This window comes from Gopherus evgoodei, chromosome 5, assembly GCF_007399415.2.
Source record: "Gopherus evgoodei ecotype Sinaloan lineage chromosome 5, rGopEvg1_v1.p, whole genome shotgun sequence".
NCBI lineage: Eukaryota > Metazoa > Chordata > Testudines > Testudinidae > Gopherus > Gopherus evgoodei.
Genome location: NC_044326.1, coordinates 75,448,901 through 75,472,274, shown reverse-complemented (window position 1 = coordinate 75,472,274; position 23,374 = coordinate 75,448,901). Strand labels below are relative to the sequence as shown.

The 23,374-nt window shown below is 36.4% G+C and overlaps 1 protein-coding gene across 2 annotated transcripts in view; it reads left to right on the top strand.

Moving 5' to 3' along the window:
- TLL1 (tolloid like 1) overlaps nucleotides 1-23,374 on the top strand; it is a 106,557-nt gene that overhangs the window by 69,169 nt on the left and 14,014 nt on the right. For both annotated transcript variants that reach the window (XM_030564889.1, XM_030564888.1), the window contains 4 exons: nucleotides 518-678; nucleotides 3,803-3,983; nucleotides 13,489-13,614; nucleotides 14,560-14,687. In XM_030564889.1, coding sequence (XP_030420749.1) covers nucleotides 518-678; nucleotides 3,803-3,983; nucleotides 13,489-13,614; nucleotides 14,560-14,687 — 596 coding nt within the window. The remainder of the gene's footprint in view (nucleotides 1-517; nucleotides 679-3,802; nucleotides 3,984-13,488; nucleotides 13,615-14,559; nucleotides 14,688-23,374) is intronic.

Here is a 23,374-nt window from a genome sequence, read left to right as displayed (position 1 = left end):
TTAATAAACCATCACTGGGGGAAGATTCCCTTTGGCAAGGAGAAAGCACATTTATACAACCTATGCTGAAAGGACAGCTGAAATCTTTCACCCTTACAGATTCTGCATCAGGGATAAAGTGTGTACAGGAGAAGGGGTGAGGGAACCAGAGAGTGATGTGTCCCATGGAGCCTGGGAAATACAGATGAAGAGACAGGATCTGGGAGGATTGTGGGAGTATTTGGAACTGGGTGAGAGAGAAAAGGGTGAACGTGATATAAAGTGTGTAGTGTTTCAATTCACTCAAATGTCTTAAATAAGATTGTAAGCTGTTGAGTCAGGGACTATTCTTTCCTTGTGTTCGTATCATAGTACTATGGAGCCCTGATAGTAATTGGTCTCTCTGGGTACTACTGTAATACAAATAACATGTGAGAGGGCTGAATCTCTTACTTAATATGTTTCTGTTAATAACAAAATGTGGTTTCAGGGGAGTCTGCAAATAAGTAAGGCGCTTCCTTTTCATTTTACATTACAGCTGCTTGTGGGGGACTTCTGACAAAGCTAAATGGGACTATAACCACTCCAGGATGGCCCAAAGAATATCCTCCAAACAAAAACTGTGTGTGGCAGGTGGTTGCTCCCACTCAATACAGAATTTCAATGAAGTTTGAGTTTTTTGAATTAGAAGGGAATGAAGTAAGTAACCATGAACTGAGAATTATACAAACTAGTCAACGGTTGCAGAATTGTTCAAAAATAGAAATTGTCTCATACAACACCATTGCTTCAAATACTGACAATTTCCATGGAAATTCTTGTTTTCATTGACTTTGAGTTTGGGACTGTTTCTGGAGTCTTTCAAAACATACATAGCATGGCTTACTCTCTTTTGAAGATATGAGCATCATAATGTATATGTATTAAAAGAAATGCCTTTGCTGAGCTTCAGCTGGCTTTTTTGTAACCAAACTAAAACAAAACAAATGGATGATCCACTATTTGGAGAGAATTCAAGACAAGGCAAGACAAAATATGGAGGAACTGAATTATGTGTAGAGAATAAAAGTATTGAGTATATATAACTTGGTTAAATGAGGAGTAATGGAGCATTATAGCCATCTATAACCATTTCAACATGAGAATTCTAAGAAAGGAAAAAAGAACAGGAGTACTTGTGGCACCTTTGTTAGAGACTAACAAATTTATTTGAGCATAAGCTTTCATGGTTCTACAGCCCACTTCACTGGAAGCTTATGCTCAAATAAATTTGTTACTCTCTAAGGTGCCACAAGTACTCCTGTTCTTTTTGTGATACAGACTAACACGGCTGCTACTCTGAAACCTAAGAAAGGAAGTAATTTTTAGAGTGGAACAGGAAGTATAATAAGGAATAATGAAATGAAATAAGTGAAAAAAGCATGTAGACAATATCAAAATAAACTTGCCACTTGGATTGTGGAATGAACTCTCTGATTTTTTTTATTATTAAGATTTTATTATTATTATTTAAGCTCCTTGGCTTCAGATAAGTAATTATACAGCATCTCAGGCTTTTACAGACATTGAATCATAGAAATGTAAGACTGGAAGGGACCTCAGTAGGTAATCTAGTCTGCACTGAGGTAGGACTAGTTATTTCTAGATCATCCCTAAATGGTCTTGATAATACCCATAGAACATGGCATTTGTCTAACCCATTCTTAAAACCCTCTCTATGTAATTTGTTCAAGTGCTTAACTACCCTGATGGGAAATTTTTCCTAATGCCAATTCTAAACCTCCCTTGCTGAAATTTGAGCCCATTATTTCTCATCTGGTCCTCAGTGAATAAGGAGAAAAAAATATTTTCCTCCATTTTATAACAACCTTTTACTTACTTGAAGACTTTTATCATGTCCCCCCCCACGTTAATAATTAAAACCTCACAAATCCCTATGAAATAAAGAAATGTCATTATTAGAAGAAAAATAAATGAAGCAAACTTTTGTTTCCCAAAAAATGCCTTTGTTTTCTAGCCAGCTCTAAGTTTGTGTCTCCATTTTTCAGGTGAGGAAACTGAGTCAGTTGTCCAAGGTCACACAGAATTTATGACTGGCAGATTGTGGGAAAAAAACTGTAGATCTCCCATCTCTCAGCCCTGTGTTTTGATCATAAGACCATTCTCCTCTCTTGTGTTGCTAAAAATAGATGTTAGATGGATAGTACTAACAGAAGTTGTGAATGTCAGTACTTTGTTATCCAGAATAAACTGTTATAGTATGTCAGGCCACTAATACTTTTTATATAATGTCTAAAAATACAGACATACAATGGGTACTAACAGTCCACGTGTTAGAAATGATTTAAATATTATTTATTATAAGACTTAATTAACTATGAAATTGTTTTTGCTTAATAAATAATTTTAAATTAGCTGGATATATTTATAGACATCTTTGCTAATAAATACCATTTTAATATACTTGTACTTCTATTAATGTTTTATATACTGCCATGTAATGGAAATTATATCACTAAACCTACATTCAAATAATATTACATGTCTAATTTAAACCCACAAAAGCATTAAAATTCACCTTAAGTCATACTGATAGGCTTATCTGTGGATATTGGCATTTATCTTAAGTGTTCACGTTATTGGGAGTTGCATATGACAGTCCCAGGTATCAAGATGAGAATTTAACTCAGGTGAGTTAAAGTAGACTTCCAGTTGTAACTCAGTATTTCCTTGTGCCTGTTGCATTAAGCAAGACTCTTAATATTACTTAAGTGGAGTTATTATGACTGAATTAGTTGCATTCCACAGCGGTAACATGTGAAAGTGATTCCAGTAGTTATAAGCACTTTAAACCTTTCCCTCCATTATGGCAAAACATTGGAAATCATTTTTATACTCCATAAGGAGATAGTAACAAAAGCCAAAATAATCTTTTTGTGTAGTTTAAAAAAAATAAAGATTGTGATTTATAAAATTCGTGCTTTCATTTCATGCACAATCTAAGCCTTGTCTGAATCCCCTGGCCATTGTTTTCTCTTAAGCTATTAATTGCATACAACTGGAACATTTTTGATTAAATGATTGATAGTTGAGCCTAAGAAGCTTAGAAGTTTTTGGGTGGAAGGTTTTACATAGACATGGGATTATGCACTGAAAGTATTATCCTGGGTAGTAGGCCTTGCATAAGGAGTGATTTTTTTAAACCTCCTAATGAAAAGGACACAAATTAGTCCTCTAAATTATATCAGTGCCACTGTTGAGAAAGAAGTGACTCTATTAACAATGCAGATTTATACTTTCATAAGAAAATAATGGGGTCTTAAATTTACAATGGGAAAGACTTGGCTTGCAGAATTTCCATATTAAAGGTAATATATTTTAGGTTATAGGGTGTTAAAAAAAACAAACCCACAAGCATCCAGAACCCATAAATGTTTATGACTCAGAGATGGCTTTATTCTTCAAAGTGAACATTTGAAGGCCTTAGTCTAACGTCTTCAGAGTTTTTCCCTTTTAATTAAAATGGCTGAGCTATTAAACACTTGAAAATGTAGACGATGTAGGTACTACATATTAATGCATGAACTTTGTCTTAACAAAAGAAATTAAATATGTTGTAGTGTTTAAAATTATATTAAAACAAAATCAACAAACATTTATAAAGGAGTATCAGAAAAGATGCAAAAATATTAAATATTGAAAAGTCAATAAAATATTAACTTTGTAACATAAATCAACAGAAGATCTTACATTTTAAGTGTGGAGGCACTTATATGGAATTTTATCTATTTTTGGCTAATACAAAAATCTTTCTCTTTCCTAGGTTTGCAAATATGATTATGTGGAGATTCGTAGTGGTCTTTCTTCTGATTCCAAACTGCATGGTAAATTTTGTGGTACAGAAGTGCCTGAAGTTATCACATCACAATACAACAATATGAGAATTGAGTTCAGATCTGACAACACAGTCTCAAAGAAAGGCTTCAAGGCCCACTTCTTTTCAGGTATTAAAAATCACTCATATCCTATGGATACTTCTGAGTACAGAGTGTCTAGAAGAAGTGAATCTTTTTCATAGGTTGTGTTCTTTATTGTACAGGTGACGAATGTGAAAGACCTCTCTCCTTTTGATTACAGTTTTAATTTTTGATTCAATTTAATAAATTAATAAAATATAACATAGTTATCTTGAATTGAAATATATGTATATTGTGGGAAATATGTGAAATAGGAGGGTTTTTTTCCCTAACATTCCAGACCCATATTCTACAGATATACACAGACTGGGAGGTAAAAGAGAAGGGAACACTCAAAGTGTGTGCCCAGAATTTACCACAACAGACTTCTGTTACCCCAGTTTCTTTCTTTCTATCCTAATCATAATGTGACGTAAATTATTTCTTACAAAATATAAGTACATTTGTATTTTGCTTTCGCTAGCTCTTTTTCTTATTAAATTGCATTGTTTATGACTTGTCTCTTGCTAGGTATTTGTTAAATACTGTAAAATCTTTCTCGCCTGATTTTGAACATTGTAAAGGTTTATGGAAGAACCAGTTCTGATTCCGAAAACCTCTAGGAACATGCGTATCTTTAAGTACATGGGTAGCTTCCATGTGGCAAATCAGAACTGGTATGAATTGTCATAGTTCCATTGACTTCTATGGAGCTATGACATTTTACACCAGCTGAGGATGTGCATCATTGACTTTAATGGGACTATTCATATGAGTAAAGCCTGTACAAAAATGTTTGAGGATCGCAGTCCTAGTAATCACCCACATAGGACTCTGTTATAACCATGTTTCCATGTGACAGGATACATTCTGTTAATAGTAGTAGAATTCTTCTTGTGTAATTAAGAAGATCAGTAACTGCATCTAGGAGCTGAATTTTACCCTCTCATTTTCTGATAAGAAATTCAAGTTCTCTAGAGCTAGAAATATACTTAAGTTTAGTAAGTAGAAAATGTTTTAGTAGTTTACTTTATTCTTTTGCCTTTGGTTAAATGTTATATTGTAAACGCCTAAGTAAACGCAGTTTCTGTCTGGATAGTTTCAGTAACTGAGGAATGCATGATACATTTTGTAGGAAAGTTAAACAGTATGGTTCAGCATATTATGTAAGTGATATTGCTTAGATCTTTTACAAAGTGGGAAAAATATCTGTCAGAAGCTGTAATGTACGTAGACAAGAAGTTTAAAGTTTAGCAGCCCTGAAAGGAAGTCTGATGTTTTCTTTTATGCCTTCTCATATGGTTTATTCTAGCAGTGAGGAAAGAGCAAAGTAAATGATATTTCCCATACATCAGGCAAAGATATTAACAAGTGTTTTACCTCCTGAAAGTTTTAAACATATTGTATTTGCTAATAATCACATTTCTGCAGGCAGAGACACTGAGATCAGTTTCTGGTTTATGTAAATGACATTTTTAAGGTCATAGAAGGTTACTTTTCCTTGTAAAATGCCATTTCAGATTATTGTCATAAAGCTTTAAAGGTTAGCTGTGTATTTGTACCTAAATATCTATGCACATGAAACGTATGGGGCCCATCCTGCAAACCCCTGAGTGAACAGTCCTTATTTACATGCTTACAGGTTACCCATTAAAGACAGTGTGTGTTATCCTATAAATAAGGGCTAGTGACTAGCATGATCTAGTCCTAGATTTTCAGATCACTGTTAGTATTCAGTATACATATTTCTGAGTTAAATCCTATTATTTTGATACCTTTATAGTGGTGCAGTATAGCAAAAGTAGCCCTGGTATTCACTATAATCTGTTTATTAGCTGTAGGCCAAAAGTTGTGGATGATGAACCTATTGAATATAGATTCTGTTTAACAAGCAATCTCTTTTTCTGCATTTTTAAGTGTAGATGAATTGTTTAAAGAATGTTAACCCTATTAGTAGCCAAGGTTTGTACTAAAAAGAACTCAGAACAACTGTGTGTGTTGGGGAGGGACCAGAGTTGTTGTTCATGGGGTTCAAAGCATGAGCGTGTCAAATTCTTTGACAATTTGTTTATTTATTTATTTTCCTTTGGTCTCTGTTTTGAAAACTAACTTAGTTCACAAACCATTTTTTCCTGGTAATTTAAACTCACAATTTTTTTAAAGAGTTAAGTTTATTTCTGGGTTAAATTCACTAAAGTCAGGGAACTTATACTAGCGATGAACCTGAACCGAAATGTTTTTCTGGTTAAAGGGAAACCTGTTTTACGTAGTGAGGATAGAAAACGCTCTCTCTCTCTGACCCTTCAAAAGAACTGGATGGGATACTATATGGGTTTTCCATATTCACTGAATATTATGCATTTATTTTTCATTGGAATTCTTTTCCAATTCCATTCTACTCTCTGCTCATTTTTCACAGTCTGTGTGAATTTACTTTTCACCCTGTTTCCCACTCTGTTCCATTCTCACCATGCTTTTTCATTTAGTTGTTTTCTTCTATATAACTTGCTTTTGTTCCTTTTATCACAGAACACCCACCTCATAATATTTTAGTCTAAGTCAAACTTTTGAATTCAAGATGTTCAAATGAGTTTGAAAGTAGATAAAAGAAGCTTGTTTTTTCTTTGTTATCAGCACACTGGCAGTTTGTCACTCTGATTTCTAATTACTGCTAAAAAAAGGAGTTAGTTTTAGAAATTCATCATTATAGACAACATGTGCTCTTGATCCAGGCATTGAGGGCACTATATATATTGAAATCTTCAGCATATATATTTTGACTTCTGATAGTTGAGATTAGATCATCATTTTGGTCTGACCCTATGTTCTTCTTTAATTCCTCATTTAATTATGCCTTATGAAAAATACAAGACTATCTTTAGCAAATGTATAGATTAGAGAATTTAGGCATGTATTTATTATTATTTTTCAGTTTAAAAGTTGTATTGGAAGGCCTTTAAGCATTGCACTAAAATCATAATAGAATCAATACAACCTCTTTAAAACTTCACCATTCTAATTATACAGTCAGCCATCATCAAAAAAATCTAGCAAAAGGGGAAACCCAATATCTGTCAATCCACCCACCAGCAAAAGGTACATGCAATGCTAAGCAAGAGGATAGTAAATTAATAAAATGAGGGAGAGAGCCAAGACATTTAAAAAAAGAAAAGGGCACCATCCTGTATAACATTCTTGCAGACATCCAAGGGATTATTTTGGGACTCCTTTGCAAGGGAATTCCTCAACCACGAGTCGTCAGCAATGAAAACTTTGCCTGCCTTCTAGCTCATTACTGGCTGAGCCTAAATTCAAGGGATGTTAACTGTTGAGTATAGGGCAAGAGACAACCTAAATTATGAAGGATTTTATATTCTAATATTACAACTTTAATATGTCCTTTGGCTGGAAGTTGAGTGTAACAGACTCCCAGGTGGTACCTGAAGAAACAAATAAGCAACTATATTCTGTAACATTTCCAGTCAATGGAACAAATTTGAAGGAAGTCCAATTAGAAGAACATTAAAGTAGTCTATATAAGAGTTGACAAAGTCAAAGTTGACTAGGGTAGGTTCATGTCTGAGGAAACTTTCCATACAAGCTGGAAACACCGAGCTCCATGAGATATATTCAAGTGTGACCCCCCCCCCACACATTTTTAAAATGCAAGAACAAGGGGACAGTCAATGAATTTGAAAGATGGAAAATTCAAACCAAATTAAAAAAAATACTTGTTTGCAGAATGCGTAATTAGATGATGGAACTCATAGGATTCAAAAAAATTAGACATTTTTGTGGAGTTATCCAGAGTTAGACTAGTAAATATATTTTTGAAAAAGTTTTGGAAGGGATATAAACACTCACTATTTAAACCATAAACCCATTTCTAACTATTGGACCTTAGTAGGGAAATTTCCTAGGGGGCAGCTTGTCCCACAACTGACTACTATGGGGTTTTGTTGTACCTTCCTCTTTAGCAGCTGATCCTGGTCAGTGCTGGACAGAATACTGGACTACATGGCCTATTAGTCTGATCCAATAGGATGTTCCTATGAATTGCCAAGAAACAAATTGGCTGTTTCTGTATAAGACATCTCATGTAGTCAAATTTGGTGAACAAAATTATGACAATCCTATCCCACAAACAATTCTTACTAAGATGATATTGACCCAAAAACCCAGGCGTAATCAATTGTGCCGGTACAGGCCTTTCAGCATCTTACAGTCAGGTCTCAACTGCCAATTTTAAAAAATGGTAAATGGGATGATGGGTAATTATAGGCATGCCAGCCTTACATCAGTCGTGGGTAAGATAATGGAGTGGCTAATTTGGGACTCAATTCATGAAGAATTAAGGGAAAGTAATGTAATTAATGCAAATCAACATAGGTTTATGGAAAATCAGTCCTGTCAACCTGACGATATTTTTTTTTTAAATGAGATTATCAGTTTGGCTGATGAAGGTAATAATGTTGACATAATATATTTTGATTTTTCTAAGGTGTTTGACTTTGTGCCACATGACATTTTGATTTTAAAAACTAAAACAATATAAAATTAATATGGCACAGATTAAATGGATTAAAAACTGGCTGATAGGTCACAAAATATAATTGTAAATGGGCAGTTATCACTGAGTCGGTATATTTTCAGTGGATTCCGCAGGTATTGGTTCTTGGCCATATGCTATTTAACATTTGTATCAGTGATTTGGAAGAAAATATAAAACCATATCTGGTAAAGTTTGCAGGAGACATAGAAATTGGGGAAGTGCTAAATAAATAAAAGGACAGGTCACTGATTCAGAGCAATACAGATTGCTTGGTAAATTGGGCTCAAGCAAAAAGTCTTTGATTATGGCTAAATGTAAGTATAGACATCTAGGAACAAAGAATGTAGGATAGGCGACTCTGTCCTGGGAAGCAGTGACTCTGAAAAAGATTTGGAGGTCATGGTGGATAATCAGCTGAACATGAGCTCCCAGTGTCACGCTGTGGCCAAAAGAGGTAATGCAATCCTAGGATGCATAAACAGGAACTCTAGTAGTGGTAGAGAGTTTATTTTACCCCTATATTTGGCACTGTTGTGACTGCTGCTGAAATAGTGTTTCCATTTCTGGTGCCCACAATGCAAGAAGGATGCTGATAAATTGGAGAGGGTTCAGAGAAGAGCTACATAAATGATTAAAGAATTAGAAAACATACCTTATAGTGACAGAATCAAAGAGATCAGTCTATTTAGCTTAACAAAAAAGAGAATGTTAAAAGGTGACTTGATTACAGTCTATAAGTATCTAAATGGGGAACAAATATGTAATAATTGGCTCTTCAGTCTAGCACAGAAGGGTATAGAATGATCCAATGGCTGGAAGTTGAAGCTACCCAGATTCAGACTGGAAATAAAGTCTAAATTTTTAGCAGCGAGAACAATTAACCATTGAAACAATTTATCAGGGATCTTAGTGGAATCTCCATCACTGACAATTTTTAAATTAAGATTAGATGTTTTTCTAAAAGATATTCTCTAAGAATTATTTGGGGAAGTTCTTTGTCCTGTGTCATGCAGGGGGTCAGACTATATGGTCACAATGGTCCCTTCTGGCTTTGGAATCTGGGAATCTCAGATAAAAAATATAAGGATAAGCTTGCATGGTTGCCATGGTTAGTAGGTGTTTATAGATGCATAACAAAATGTGAGCGGAGAGTTCTGAAAACAAAGATTTATGCACCAAGTTTAACATGGTCATAGAAAAGTATATATTTTAGAGGATAAGAGAGATTGAGTCAACAACTGAATTCCATTCACACACCCATTTTTTCTAATAATAAATTCTTATCTCTTCACTAGCCATCAGAACACAAATTTTTCTAGTGTTCCAGAACGCACATATTTAGCCAAGAATGCTTATGTGTGAGTGTATTCATGTGCTGTGACTTGAGGGATGTTTCAAGGTGATTTTCTATAAGTAACAGAACAGGTGTTGTATAGATGTAATCTAGTGTCTTGAGGAGGGGGAAGGGATAATTTAAAACCATTTTGGGGCTACAGATAACTGATATTTTTTTGAAATAGTTTTGTCAATTTTTTTTTACATTAAATATTAAGTTTTGAAGCATAGAACTTCCTATTACAAGTTTCGTGCCCTTCATGTGGATAATTGGGGAACCTATTGCAAGGTTTTTGCTGTGGGCACACAAGGAAAAGTAGGCTGCTGAATCATTCAACATGACCTTGCTTCAGAAAAAAAAAACAATGTTTGATTTTCTGTGTAGGAAAGGTGATGGTCATGGGAGCAGCTATAATCATTTCTTTGAATAAAGTTCTTAAACAATAGTATGATTAATCACTGGTAGCAACCTGTTGTTAAACTGCTTTCATTTATCATGTGCTCTAGAGTTATTTTTGTGGTTTTAAATAAATATGATGTTTTGCATGCTCATTTAAAACAGTCACTGTGTCTGATGCATAAGAATGAATTTTACTGGGGTCTTTTTTTTTTTTGGTGGGTTATGATTCAGTGAGCAGTTAAAAAGAAAAGCTTAAATGTTTCTACCCTTGAGCAGATTCATGTTGGAGCACACACTCACCTCTGGCACTATCCTGGTACATTTATTTCCACAGACAAGAAAACTTCCTGCAAAGAGAAAATTTTTGTTTTTGAATCATGCAAGGACTTGATACAGGTTGCCCCCTCAGGTCGAGTACGTATTATTCATAGACTGGTGGCCTCTGGGGGTCTCAGAGGTATGACCACATGTCCTCTAAATTGTTAAAATCTAACATTTTGTTGAGAATGGATCTTTCCCTATACTGAGTCTTGAAACAAACAAAAAGGAAGAAAGCATCCATTCAAAATTGGGAGACTGATTTCCATCTGTCAGTGCAACAAATGATTTTGTTTTTACTAAGCAAAACATTTGTTTCTATAACTAATACAAACTAATTCTGAAACTAAGCTACAGACATGATGGAAAAATCCATACTGATTTATTCAACATCTATAAGGTTTGTTCAACAATTGCATCCTTCATTAAGTGTGCAATAAATTATTTCCATCCTAGTTTCGCTAAGCTTATCTCTTCTACCTTTTGATTATTGTTTTGCACAGAGCTGATCTTTGAAGGGATCCATCATAGACCCATTTCTTTATCCACATGTCCTTTTTGAGATTATTCTTCAGAATAATACATATTTATTTGATGTGAGAGTAGACTTTTCTGTTTCAGACAATTTGGCAGATGGGGAACTGGAAAGGGCCTTTATTTTATTTATTACAAAACTTTACTGGAATGTCCGTGTGTGTTACCTTTGATGAAAGCATTTGAGCTTACCTTCCATTCTTTTAGCTACTAATATATGAGAGGAAATGCTGATGAGTTTGTTATTGTCCGTTGCATTCTAATTTCTTATTTGCTTGTCACCCTTCTAAGCTTGCAACAGGGAGTATGTGCAAGTGCTTGCTTTTGAAAAGATGAGAGATTAAAACTTTTGCTTGAAATCAAATAATTCATGATGTTGACTTTGTGTTCCTATTAGAAAACCTGCAAGAAGTATCCTTCTGAGTTTTTATGTTTTCCTAAATGATCACAAATATAAACCGCTTCTGTGAAGTGTGTTTACTTTTAAACTGTTCCTCCACATTCAAATCTGTTCACATCTGCAGGACGCTCCCAAGCACTCTCAATGCAAACAGATTTGAGATTTATAGTACAAATGAAAATGCAGTGGAAACTTGGTTTTGACTTGCAGGACTTTTCTATGAATATATATCATCATCATGTTGCTGTACAGCAATGTATTGTAAATACAAATACATTTACTGAAGAGCTTGCAAGTCAATAAGTCAAGCTTCAAGTACATTTTGGCACGTAAAGCTCAGGTATTGTGTAAGTACTTAGACAATAAAGATTCCTTTTGCTGTATTACTATATATATGCTTCACCAAAGGTAGGGGGAGGTAATACAATATGAGTAAAACAGTAACAAGAAGCTTAAATTATATAAGACAGCTTGTGTTTCTGTAGAAATTCCTACTGAGCCAAACACGGTCTGAAATATTGCATATGAATTTTGTTAAGAAATAACACTCCCTTTCGTATATCTTAAGAAATCTGAGGGCAAATGAGATGCATGCTCTGCATCCCAGTTCTGAAACAGTCTGACTTCTGATATGACCATAAGTTGTTCAATTTTTTTTTTTTTTGCATGTTGAAATGACAGAGGTCAGTGTGATATGGTATTATATATGTATGTCAGGAACAGTCTGCCAGTTTTGATTTAATGTACCAGCCCCACTTAAAATAACAACAACCAAATGACACAGAATGGTGGCAGCTGATGCCTTCTGTTGTAATGACTGCCTGTTAATCTAGTTTGGCTTTTTTCCCTGCAGTAAATTTGGTGGTTGTATAATGTAGCTCATATTTTCTCCCCTACCGTCTGGTTGATTTCTAACACACTAAAAGCTTTTTTAGAGAGGATTACTTGTTAATAAACAGGACTGCATGCTATATGGCAGATCTCCCTGAAATAATTAACATCAATTTCTTTTCTGTGTTTTTTAACAATATATTTTCCCCTTTGAGATGTTTTGTAATGTCCAGATTCATTAAAATCAAAGCACATTTTTCACTCTGCTTGAACAAAACAACTAATTGATAATGTTTATGCTGAGTAACTTATTTTTAATATCAACATGTGCAGAGCTTGAAACCTTGTTTGGCCTGAACATCCAATCTGCCTGCATTGTAGAACTGGTGTGAGGTGGGAATACCTTATGTGTTTGTCCAGATAGTAAAACTCCTTGTTGTTCATGGAACTGTAGCCACTGAAGAGATACTTTATGAAATCTATATCAATAAAACTAGCTGGAATAGTAATATTAGCCATTTGTTCTATATCCTTTATTTTCTTGAAATTACTTTGTTCTGTCTCTTGAGAAATAGGCCTCACTTCCCATGGGAATTTACTAAAATAATAGTGCCATGGTGCAAGGTTGCAGGCTGAACAATGAATGGGTAGAACTAAGGTACAATTAAATTGCCATACTGAGAAGAATAAGGTCTGTGCCCAGGGCCGTAGCAACAAAGAACGTGGCTCCCTCCGAACATATGTCTGGGGCCCCTTACAATGCATAAACGAAAAAAAACTAAACAACTAAATTAATAACATTTATCTGCCGACCGCCATTATGAACCAAATACACATTCTTTGAATGGGTCCAACTAAAATTCGAAACTGACCGACAGACAACTGATGTAGCCAATAGCATTATGATATATCATAATGACTTCACGGTTTTGTCAGTAAAACCGACATGGATTGTGCAATAGCGTCAATAAATGTCACTTACCTAGTTATACCTTACATTTTTTTCCCCACTTTTAGGGGCCCCCTTCCCTGCGGGGCCCCCTCTGGTCGGAGGGCGCTTGCTACGCCTCTGTCTGTGCCTTAGTTTACCCTTTTCTGGACTTAAACATTAATATAAAAATGTTGTCTACATTCTACAAGCTATAGATGTGATGCTCACAGAACCATGTTGTGTATCCCTTAGACAAGGACGAGTGTTCTAAGGACAATGGTGGCTGCCAGCATGAATGCATCAACACTGTAGGAAGCTATGTCTGTCAATGCCGCAATGGATTTGTGCTACATGAAAATAAACATGACTGCAAGGAAGGTAAGGGTTAGGGCATTTGAACAGCAGATAGTAGAGACGACCTGGCTATCTTTTAGAAAGTTATCTTCATCTCTGTAGAAAGTTATCATCATGTAGAAAAGGGAGGTACCTTTTATTGCAATCCAGCAGGGTCTACATGGGGCAGTTAGAGCACTCTACAAATCACATCTCTCTAGTCTGGACAATGGTGCCGTTTAGACAAGCCCTGACCTTCCTTCAGAGAGTGTTGTGAGGCTTAATTCTCTGATGTTTATAAAGTCTTTTGAGATTCTTGAAGAGAAAGTATTCAAGAAGGTGGAGTCGTTCTATCATTTTATCCTTGCTTTATTTAAATTTAAATATTAGTATTTATTTAATGAGAGGCACTTCTACTAATTTGGTTAGGACAAAGAAGACCTTGTATAGTTAGACATTTCTCAGTAGATATTCACTATTCATTCTCAGTCTTTTGCCAACAACAGTATCTCTCTCTTTCTATTAATCATGGTTTCCAAAATCAAGGTTCAGTACCTTTAATGCCTGCTTTAGTGGGAAGGCAGAAAAACAAAATATGAAATTTTCAGGCAGGAATTCCATTTTGGGTTTTTCTATTTAATTTTATTTGTGAAGAAGGCTTAATAGTGGGAATGGAAAAATATTGACTTCATTTAGATAAATGGTTTAGGCTTATCATTCATATATATAGTTTGTTCATAGAAGGTTTGTGTGATCCATTGTAAAAAACACTGTAAATGTAATGGTCAGTCAGTAAACAAGCAGTGCTAGATTAATCTCCATGATGTATTTGCCAAAGGTGATGAACATGATACCGGATACTGAAGAGGTGATTAGCTAGCTTCCTGAAAATCCTTTCCTTTCAATGAATCAGTTGATAAAAAGTCTGCTTTTCTGACTACATCTTAACACAGATTTCCAAACTAACTGATGCTATCATTATTGGCACAGCTGAGTGTGAACAGAAGATCCATAGTCCGACTGGAGTCATCACAAGTCCTAATTGGCCAGACAAATACCCAAGTAGGAAGGAATGCACATGGGAAATCAGTGCCACTCCTGGTCACAGAGTCAAATTAGTAAGTTATTTAAGTGTTGTTGTTTTTTAAACAAATTTCCTCCTGAGCTGACCAGCTATTTTCACAGGCCACTATATGAAAATAATATTGACGTATGTTCACTGATCAATTGGCAGCCAAAAAGTATACCCTTTATATTACACTAGTTAGTAAGAATCCACTGACTTTTAAAATAAAATCTATTATTTTTAAAACAATGAATATTTACTAAAATGTATTATGAAGATATCAACATTTTAAAACAAAGATTAATATGAAGTTTAACCTTCAGTGAAGAATTATTTTACAAGTGTTAAGTGAGTGTTCCATAATACTTAGATGAAAATTCAAAATGTCTGATTTTTTTTTTTAAATCTCAGATATTGATTTGGTATATTATTTTTGTCTGATTATATATATATTTGATTCAGGGACTTGGGACACTTTCATGTATATAATTCATATGGACATTCCAGATTCACTGTATAAGATTTCTGCACTTTGTCCACTTTTTGTAGATTTCACCACGTTATTGTGGTACAGCATTGAGCTTGAGAGATGGGATGCCCTTAAGGGTGTGTCTACACTGCAATTTGAGGTCTGATTGCAGCTCAGATAGACATAGTCACACTAGCATTACCCCTTTCTAGAATGGCTAAAAATAATTGTGCTGCCATGTCTTCACTTGCTTCAGTGTGGGCTATATAATCACATAGGTACATATCCCTTGGGCATATACTTGTGCTGCTAGCCTGTGCTGAAGCCCATGTCCCTTGTGTCTACACTGCTGTTTTTAGCTGTGCTAGTGCAGGTTGAGCTAGTGTGGGTATGTCTACCTGTGTTTCAGTCATACCTCAGATTCCAGTGTAGACATAGCCTCAGCCAACTTTGTGCCCCCTTGACCCTGAGCTGTTCCAGACGCTGGAGAGGACCCTGGTGAAACAGCCCTGAGGCCTGTTTAAGTTATGGCAGATTCCCTGGACTGCCCTCTGGGAATCTCACTGCCAAGCATCTCATCAGCTCTGCATGCTGTGGCCGCATACTCAACATGCCCTTCCAACCCTCAGCATGTCCCCTATATTTAAGGCTTGTGGAACAGAACTCAGGATGCAGCCTTACAGCCATCTTCTGCAGTGTTAGTGCCAGGAGAATTGTCTCCTAGTCAGTTACTGAACTCTTAGGTCCTCTTTATGCTGCTCCAACCCTTTTCCCTGGCATAAAGAAGCCCGAGCAAGGGTAAGGATCTCACCTAAAATGGAATGCAGTAGTTTTCTCTTAAAAGAGTCTTGGTTAAACAGGGGAGGAAAATGTACCGTAACAGTAGGAAACAGCTTTTTCAGAGACAGGGTGGTGTGAAAATAGAACTTGCAAAACATACTAAGGCAACACTTACATAATCAATCTATGCTAAAAGCCTAAATTTCAGCCTTTGGGTATGTGCCTTACTAAGCATAGCAATGCCTCTGGCCCTTTGTGGATCTGGCTCTAAATGCTTAAACCCTACAAGCAAAGAGAGGACGAATGCTCTGCCCATTCACTGGTTTCAGTGAGTGTTCAAGTTGAGTGGAGAGGGAGTGTGGGCCTGTGCTGGCTCATTCCCAACAAGTGAACTTCTCCCATATGAACAACTTTTATTTTGTGTATATCTTATCTAGCCAGAGGCATGGACAGATTTTTATAAAAGCACTTTGAGTGCCTGTAAACTCAGCAGGAAAGCTCATGCATTTGGATTTCCTTGCTGAATTTTAGTTTTCTCTTTTCCAGAAGAAATCATTCTTAAATCTTTATCAACTGTTCCTTTTTCATTTGAAATAGAATCTGGGCAAACATTTTCAAAAGCACCCCAGACACCCAGTTTCAAAAGTGAAAGTCAGTGGAAGTGAGAATTGAATGACAATGAGAGTTATGTGCCTAGGAGCTTTTGAGAATCCCATTAGGCTGCACTACCTGCATTTTTCAGTGCCTAAATACTATTGAAAATCTGATCCTAAGCATCTAAATCAATTTTGAAAATGGAGTTTAGGCCCCTAAGTTATTTAAGTGTTTTAAAAAATCATAGAATCATAGAATATCAGGGTTGGAAGAGACCTCAGGAGGTCATCTAATCCAACCCCCTGCTCAAAGCAAGACCAATCACCAACTAAACCATCCCATCTGGGGCTTTGTCAAGCCTGACCTTAAAAACCTCTAAGGAAGGAGATTCCACCACCTCCGTAGGTAACCCATTTTAGTGCTTCATCACCCTCTGAGTGCAAAAGTTTTTCCCACTATCCAACCTAAACCTCCCCCACTGCAACCTGAGACCGTTATTCCTTGTTCTATCATCTGGCACCACTGAGAACAGTCTAGATCCATCTTCTTTGGAACCCCCTTTCATGTAGTTGAAAGCAGCTATCAAATCCCCCCTCATTCTCCTCTTCTGCAAACTAAACAATCCCAGTTTCCTCAGCTTCTCCTCATCCGTCATGTTCTCCAGCCCCCTAATCATTTTTGTTGCCCTCGGTTGGACTCTTTCCAATTTTTCCACATCCTTCCTGTAGTGTGGGGCCCAAAACTGGACACACTACTCCAAAAGAGGCCTCACCAATGCTGAATAGAGGGGAATGATCATGTCCCTCGATCTGTTGGCAGTGCTCCTACTTATTCAGCCCAAAATGCCGTTAGCCTGCTTGGCAACAAGGGCACACTGTTTACTCATGTTGTCTTCCATCCTTGAAAAAAAAATCACAGAGAAAAAGAGTTATCATCCTTTCTGATTCGAATAGTGAAACTCTGTTAATCAAACAAAACAGGCTTCTTTATTTACCTAATGAAGTGTTCAGCAACCATTGAAAGTTAATGAGAGCTGAGCACCTAACTCCCTTAAGCTTTTTTGAAAAATCTCACCATTAAGTATAGTGGACAAATATAACACTCATTAGCAAAACATTTCACAACTAGAAATTCTCAACTGTGCTAAATGTTTGTATGGGAAGATAATACATTACATTATTTTATTCACAATCTTGTTAGCTGCTTATCACTTATTTTGTATTTGACCCATATACCAATAAGACTAATGCAACACTTCCATTTTATAAATATTTCCTATTTTGCTTCCAAACAAAGTTCAAGTTCATTGCTACCCTTCCTATGCCTCGATGGACAGAAAAGATAAGCTTCTGCACACCAAATGAACCAAGTGAGTCCTGAAGCTGTGCATTATTTTTGAAGTTCAGTGTACCTAATCTTTTCCTGTGAGTGCTCTTAGTTTTGATAAATCATTGCAACATCTTTTCCTGGTAACAGTAAAGTGAAGCATTCTGTGTAATCAAGGGTTCCAGGAAACAATGGACATGCACTGTGGAATTTTTAAACTTTTGAAACTGTCTACATATGGCACAGAGAGAGAGAGAGAAATTTTAAAAGCTCATTTGACACTTCAATTTTGAAAATTAGTCTAAGTGAAGCTTAATTTGAGGAACACCCTTCTGCATATATAAAAATGATTTTTGAACAAATGCCTCGAAATGCATCTAGATACACAGAAAAAAGAATGAGTTAAAGAAAACTGCAATAATTTTGCTCAGCTTATTGTCCTAAAAGTCCCCAAGTTCATAAGAATGGCCATTCTGGGTCAGACCAAAGGCCCGTCTAGTCTGGTATCCTGTCTTCCAACAGTGGCCAATGCCAGGTGCCCCAGAGGGAATGAACAGAACACGTAATCATCAAGTGATCCATTTCCTGTCGCTCATTCCCAGCTTCTGGCAAACAGAGCGTAGGGACACCATTGATGGATCTATCCTCCATGAATTTATCTAGTTCTTTTTTGAACCCTGTTATAGTCTTGGCCTTCACAACATCCTGTGGCAAAGAGTTCCAGAGGTTGACTGTGTGTTGTGTGAAGAAATACTTCCTTTTCTTTGTTTTAAACCTGCTTCCTATTAATTTCATTTGGTGACCCCTAGTTCTTGTGTTATGAGAAGTAAATAACACTTCCTTATCTATTTTCTCAACACCAGTCATGATTTTATAGACCTCTATCATATTCCCCCTTAGTCATTTCTTTTCCAAGCTGAAAAGTCCCAGTTTTATTAATTTCTCCTCATATGGAAGCCATTCCATACCCCTAATCATTTTTGTTGCCCTTTTCTGAACTTTTTCCAATTCCAATACATCTTTTTTGAGATGGGGTGACCACATCTGCATGCAGCATTCAAAATGTGGTCATACCATGTATTTATATAGAGGCAATATGATATTTCCTGTCTTATTATCTGTCCCTTTCTTACTGATTCCCAACGTTCTGTTCACTTTTTTGACTGCCACTGCACATTGAGTGGATGTTTTCAGAGAATTATCCACAATGACTCCAAGATCTCTTTCTTGAGTGGTAACAGCTAATTTAGACCCCATCATTTTATATGTGCAGTTGGGATTATGTTTTCCTGTGTACATTACTTTGCATTTATCAACATTGAATTTCATCTGCCATTTTGTTACCCTGTACCCATTTTTGAGAGATCTTTCTGTAGCAATTTGCAGTCTGCCTGGGACCTAACTGTCTTGATTAGTTTTGTATTATCTGCAAATTTTGCCACCTCACTGCTTACCCCATTTTCCAGATCATATATTAATATGTTGAATAGGACTGGTCCCCCAGTACAGACCCTTGGGGGACGCAACATTTACCTTTCTCCATTCTGAAAACTGACCATTTATTCCTACTCTTTGTTTTCTGTCGTTTAACTAGTTACCAGTCCATAAGAGGACCTTCCCTCTTATCCCATGACAGCTTACTTTGCTTAAGAGCCTTTGATGAAGGACATTGTCAAAGGCTTTCTGAAAATCTAAGTACACTATATCCACTGGATTCCCCTTGTCCACATGCTCATTAATCTTTATTCATCTTGATTTAAATTATGCAAAGAGTATTTTTAAAGTTATTTTTTTCAAAATTTTATTTCTGAGCTTAATAATAAAGACAGCTGAAAAGCAAATTTTGTGTGTCCCTGGAAATGTGGGGATGCAATGGATAAAACTTTAAGCCAATTTCTCCATGTAATATTTCTTTAAAACTGTTTTAATGTTTGAAATATTTTAATATACAATATTTGCTTTTTCTTAAATCCTCTAGGTCTGTTTATGATTCTTTAATGATTATTAAAACAATTTTGAAACTCTTTGCATTCTCTCTGTGTAGGACACTGACTTTATACTGTATGTCAAAATAACATATTTTAAGGAAGATAGCTTCTGAGTATTAGGCTCATAAATCCTAATTGTAATTCAAACATTTAAAATAATAGATTTCTCAGGCTATTGATTGTAAGAAATGCTTCTGAACTACTGACTTTTCAGATTGCAGAACTGAATGAAATACAGTGTGATTTTCCTTTTAAAAACAAAAAAAATTAAAAATCAAACTCAGACTATAGACTGCTCTTTGAGCACATATCGAATTCCCATTGATATTCACATTGGATTCACTCGATTGTATATAACCAGCTCTTACTGCCTCTCAGTGGTTTTTGTTTGTTTGTATTTTTGATTAATCAAATATTATTAGGGGCCCAATGACAACACATACCTGGCCGTATGGAAAGAGCAAGTAAAAAAGCACTTAGAAAAGTTAGATGCCTGCAAGTCACCAGGGCCTGATGAAATGCATCCTAGAATACTCAAGGAGTTAATAGAGGAGGTATCTGAGCCTCTAGCTATTATCTTTGGGAAATCATGGGAGACGGGGGAGATTCCAGAAGACTGGAAGGGGGCAAATATAGTGCCCATCTATAAAAAGGGAAATAAAAACAACCCAGGAAACTACAGACCAGTTAGCTTAACTTCTGTGCCAGGGAAGATAATGGAGCAGGTAATCAAAGAAATCATCTGCAAACACTTGGAAGGTGGTAAGGTGATAGGGAATAGCCAGCATGGATTTGTAAAGAACAAATCATGTCAAACTAATCTGATAACGTTCTTTGATAGGATAACGAGCCTTGTGGATAAGGGAGAAGCGGTGGATGTGATATACCTAGACTTTAGTAAGGCATTTGATACAGTTTCGCATGATATTCTTATAGATAAGCTAGGAAAGTACAATTTAGATGGGGCTACTATAAGGTGGGTGCATAACTGGCTGGATAACCATACTCAGAGAATAGTTGTTAATGGCTCCCAATCCTGCTGGAAAGGTATAACAAGTGGGGTTCCGCAGGGGTCTGTTTTGGGACCGGTTCTGTTCAATATCTTCATCAACGATTTAGATGTTGGCATAGAAAGTACGCTTATTAAGTTTGCGGACGATACCAAACTGGGAGGGATTGCAACTGCTCTGGAGGACAGGGTCAAAATTCAAAATGATCTGGACAAATTGGAGAAATGGTCTGAGGTAAACAGGATGAAGTTCAATAAAGATAAATTCAAAGTGCTCCACTTAGGAAGGAACAATCAGTTTCACACATACAGAATGGGAAGAGACTGTCTAGGAAGGAGTATGGCAGAAAGAGATCTAGGGGTCATAGTGGACCACAAGCTTAATATGAGTGAACAGTGTGATACTGTTGCAAAAAAAGCAAACATGATTCTGGGATGCATTAACAGGTGTGTTGTAAACAAGACACGAGAAGTCATTCTTCCGCTTTACTCTGCGCTGGTTAGGCCTCAACTGGAGTATTGTGTCCAGTTCTGGGCACCGCATTTCAAGAAAGATGTGGAGAAATTGGAGAGGGTCCAGAGAAGAGCAACAAGAATGATTAAAGGTCTTGAGAACATGACCTATGAAGGAAGGCTGAAGGAATTGGGTTTATTTAGTTTGGAAAAGAGAAGACTGAGAGGGGACCTGATATCAGTTTTCAGGTATCTAAAAGGGTGTCATCAGGAGGAGGGAGAAAACTTGTTCACCTTAGCCTCCAATGATAGAACAAGAAGCAATGGGCTTAAACTGCAGCAAGGGAGATTTAGGTTGGACATTAGGAAAAAGTTCCTAACTGTCAGGGTAGTTAAACACTGGAATAGATTGCCTAGGGAAGTTGTGGAATCTCCATCGCTGGAGATATTTAAGAGTAGGTTAGATAAATGTCTATTAGGGATGGTTTAGACAGTATTTGGTCCTGCCATGAGGGCAGGGGACTGGACTCGATGACCTCTCGAGGTCCCTTCCAGTCCTAGAGTCTATGAGTCTATGAGTCTATGAGTATGAAGATAGGATGGTTGACTGAAATTTTAGAGTGGCAAGGGGGATTGCTGCACACCTGTTTTTATTGCATCTGTGAGTTCCTTCCGCTCATATAAATGTCAGCTTTTCCTATAAAATGAATCTGTGTCCGTCCAGTACTGTCTTTTCACTCTCCAGTTCTTTGTGAAATAAAACTGATCTTCTGAGCATTCTTTCTCATTTGCCAAAACATCAGTGCTTCAGCTATATGCAATTCCTTTAGGACAGCTGGTAATATAAAGTGCCATCACGTTTTGTACTGGCTGACTTCCATCAGGGATTCAGTAGATCAGACTTGCTTTGGTGTACCAGACAGAATGCTCAGTTATTATGTGTGCTCAGAGTTAGACTGTTTGCTTTTATTCCTTTTAAATATTGCTTCTTAATCTTTGAGCTTGCTTTGCTGGAAATACACTGAGTACAGTTAGGAGCATTTATTCCTAGAGTGTTTTTGTGATATTTTATCATATTAACAAAACATAGCTTGAGAACCATAAAATTGCTAATTAATAATAATAAATAAATTCCACTGAACTGAATGAGCTTTCAATTTAAAGGTTAATTGTGAAAATGTTCGGAGAAGCCTAGAAGTATTTCAGCCTCTCAATGCTTATACATAGTTCTCTGACCTTTCATCCTTAGGGTACTCGTTCAAATCCAGTCCAGGTCAGTAGTGACCAGAAGTTATATCTCATGGCTTTTTGATGTCCCATTTGTAATAAGCTTGGTGATCTCAGTCCAGTCCTGAATAGAGAAGTGTCCATATATCACATAAATAGCACACTTGTCATTAGTTGGAACACTGGGTTCCAGTCTCAGTGGAGAAGACAAGAAGGATCTGGAGGCTGAACTATTCATTGCTCCTGGAAGTGGTCCCTTAAGATTAGGTTCAGATGATATAGTTCCGAAATTCCTACTACCTTTGAGCTACCTGTTCTTTGGACAAATAGGTTTAAGATTGTAAAAAGTAACTTGTGATTTTTGGGTGCCTTAATTTTCAGGTGCCCCCATCTTCAAACAGTTTAAAGGGTCTGATTTTCAGAGAGTAGGGGTCAAACTCAGGGAATCAGACACTTTCAAAGTATCTTCAGATGGGTACCCTCAAATTGAGGGACTGAAAATCACTAATCACTTTTTTTTTAAAATCTTGGACAACTGGACTCCATTCTCCAGGGCATTGGGGAGAGTTATGAGTCTCTTGGAGCTCAGATAAACACTAAAATAAATGTTGGTGTGTGGAGAAGAAATATGCAACAGTCCTGAAAGTAAGTAATACTTGTGAACTTTAAGATAACTGCAGCAACTTTTCTCTCTCTTTGCGAGTTCATGACAAGTACAAGTGAGTCATGTTGGGGTTTATTTACAAATTCACTCAAAAGCCATTTTTGCAGCTTTCTTGTACTGATTTCCTGGAGAAAGATTATTTTAATTTGCTTAGTGAAGCCTTAAATATAATAAATAATGTAGTTATAAAAACTGATTTATGTGGCATAGTTTTCAAAGGGCCATGCTG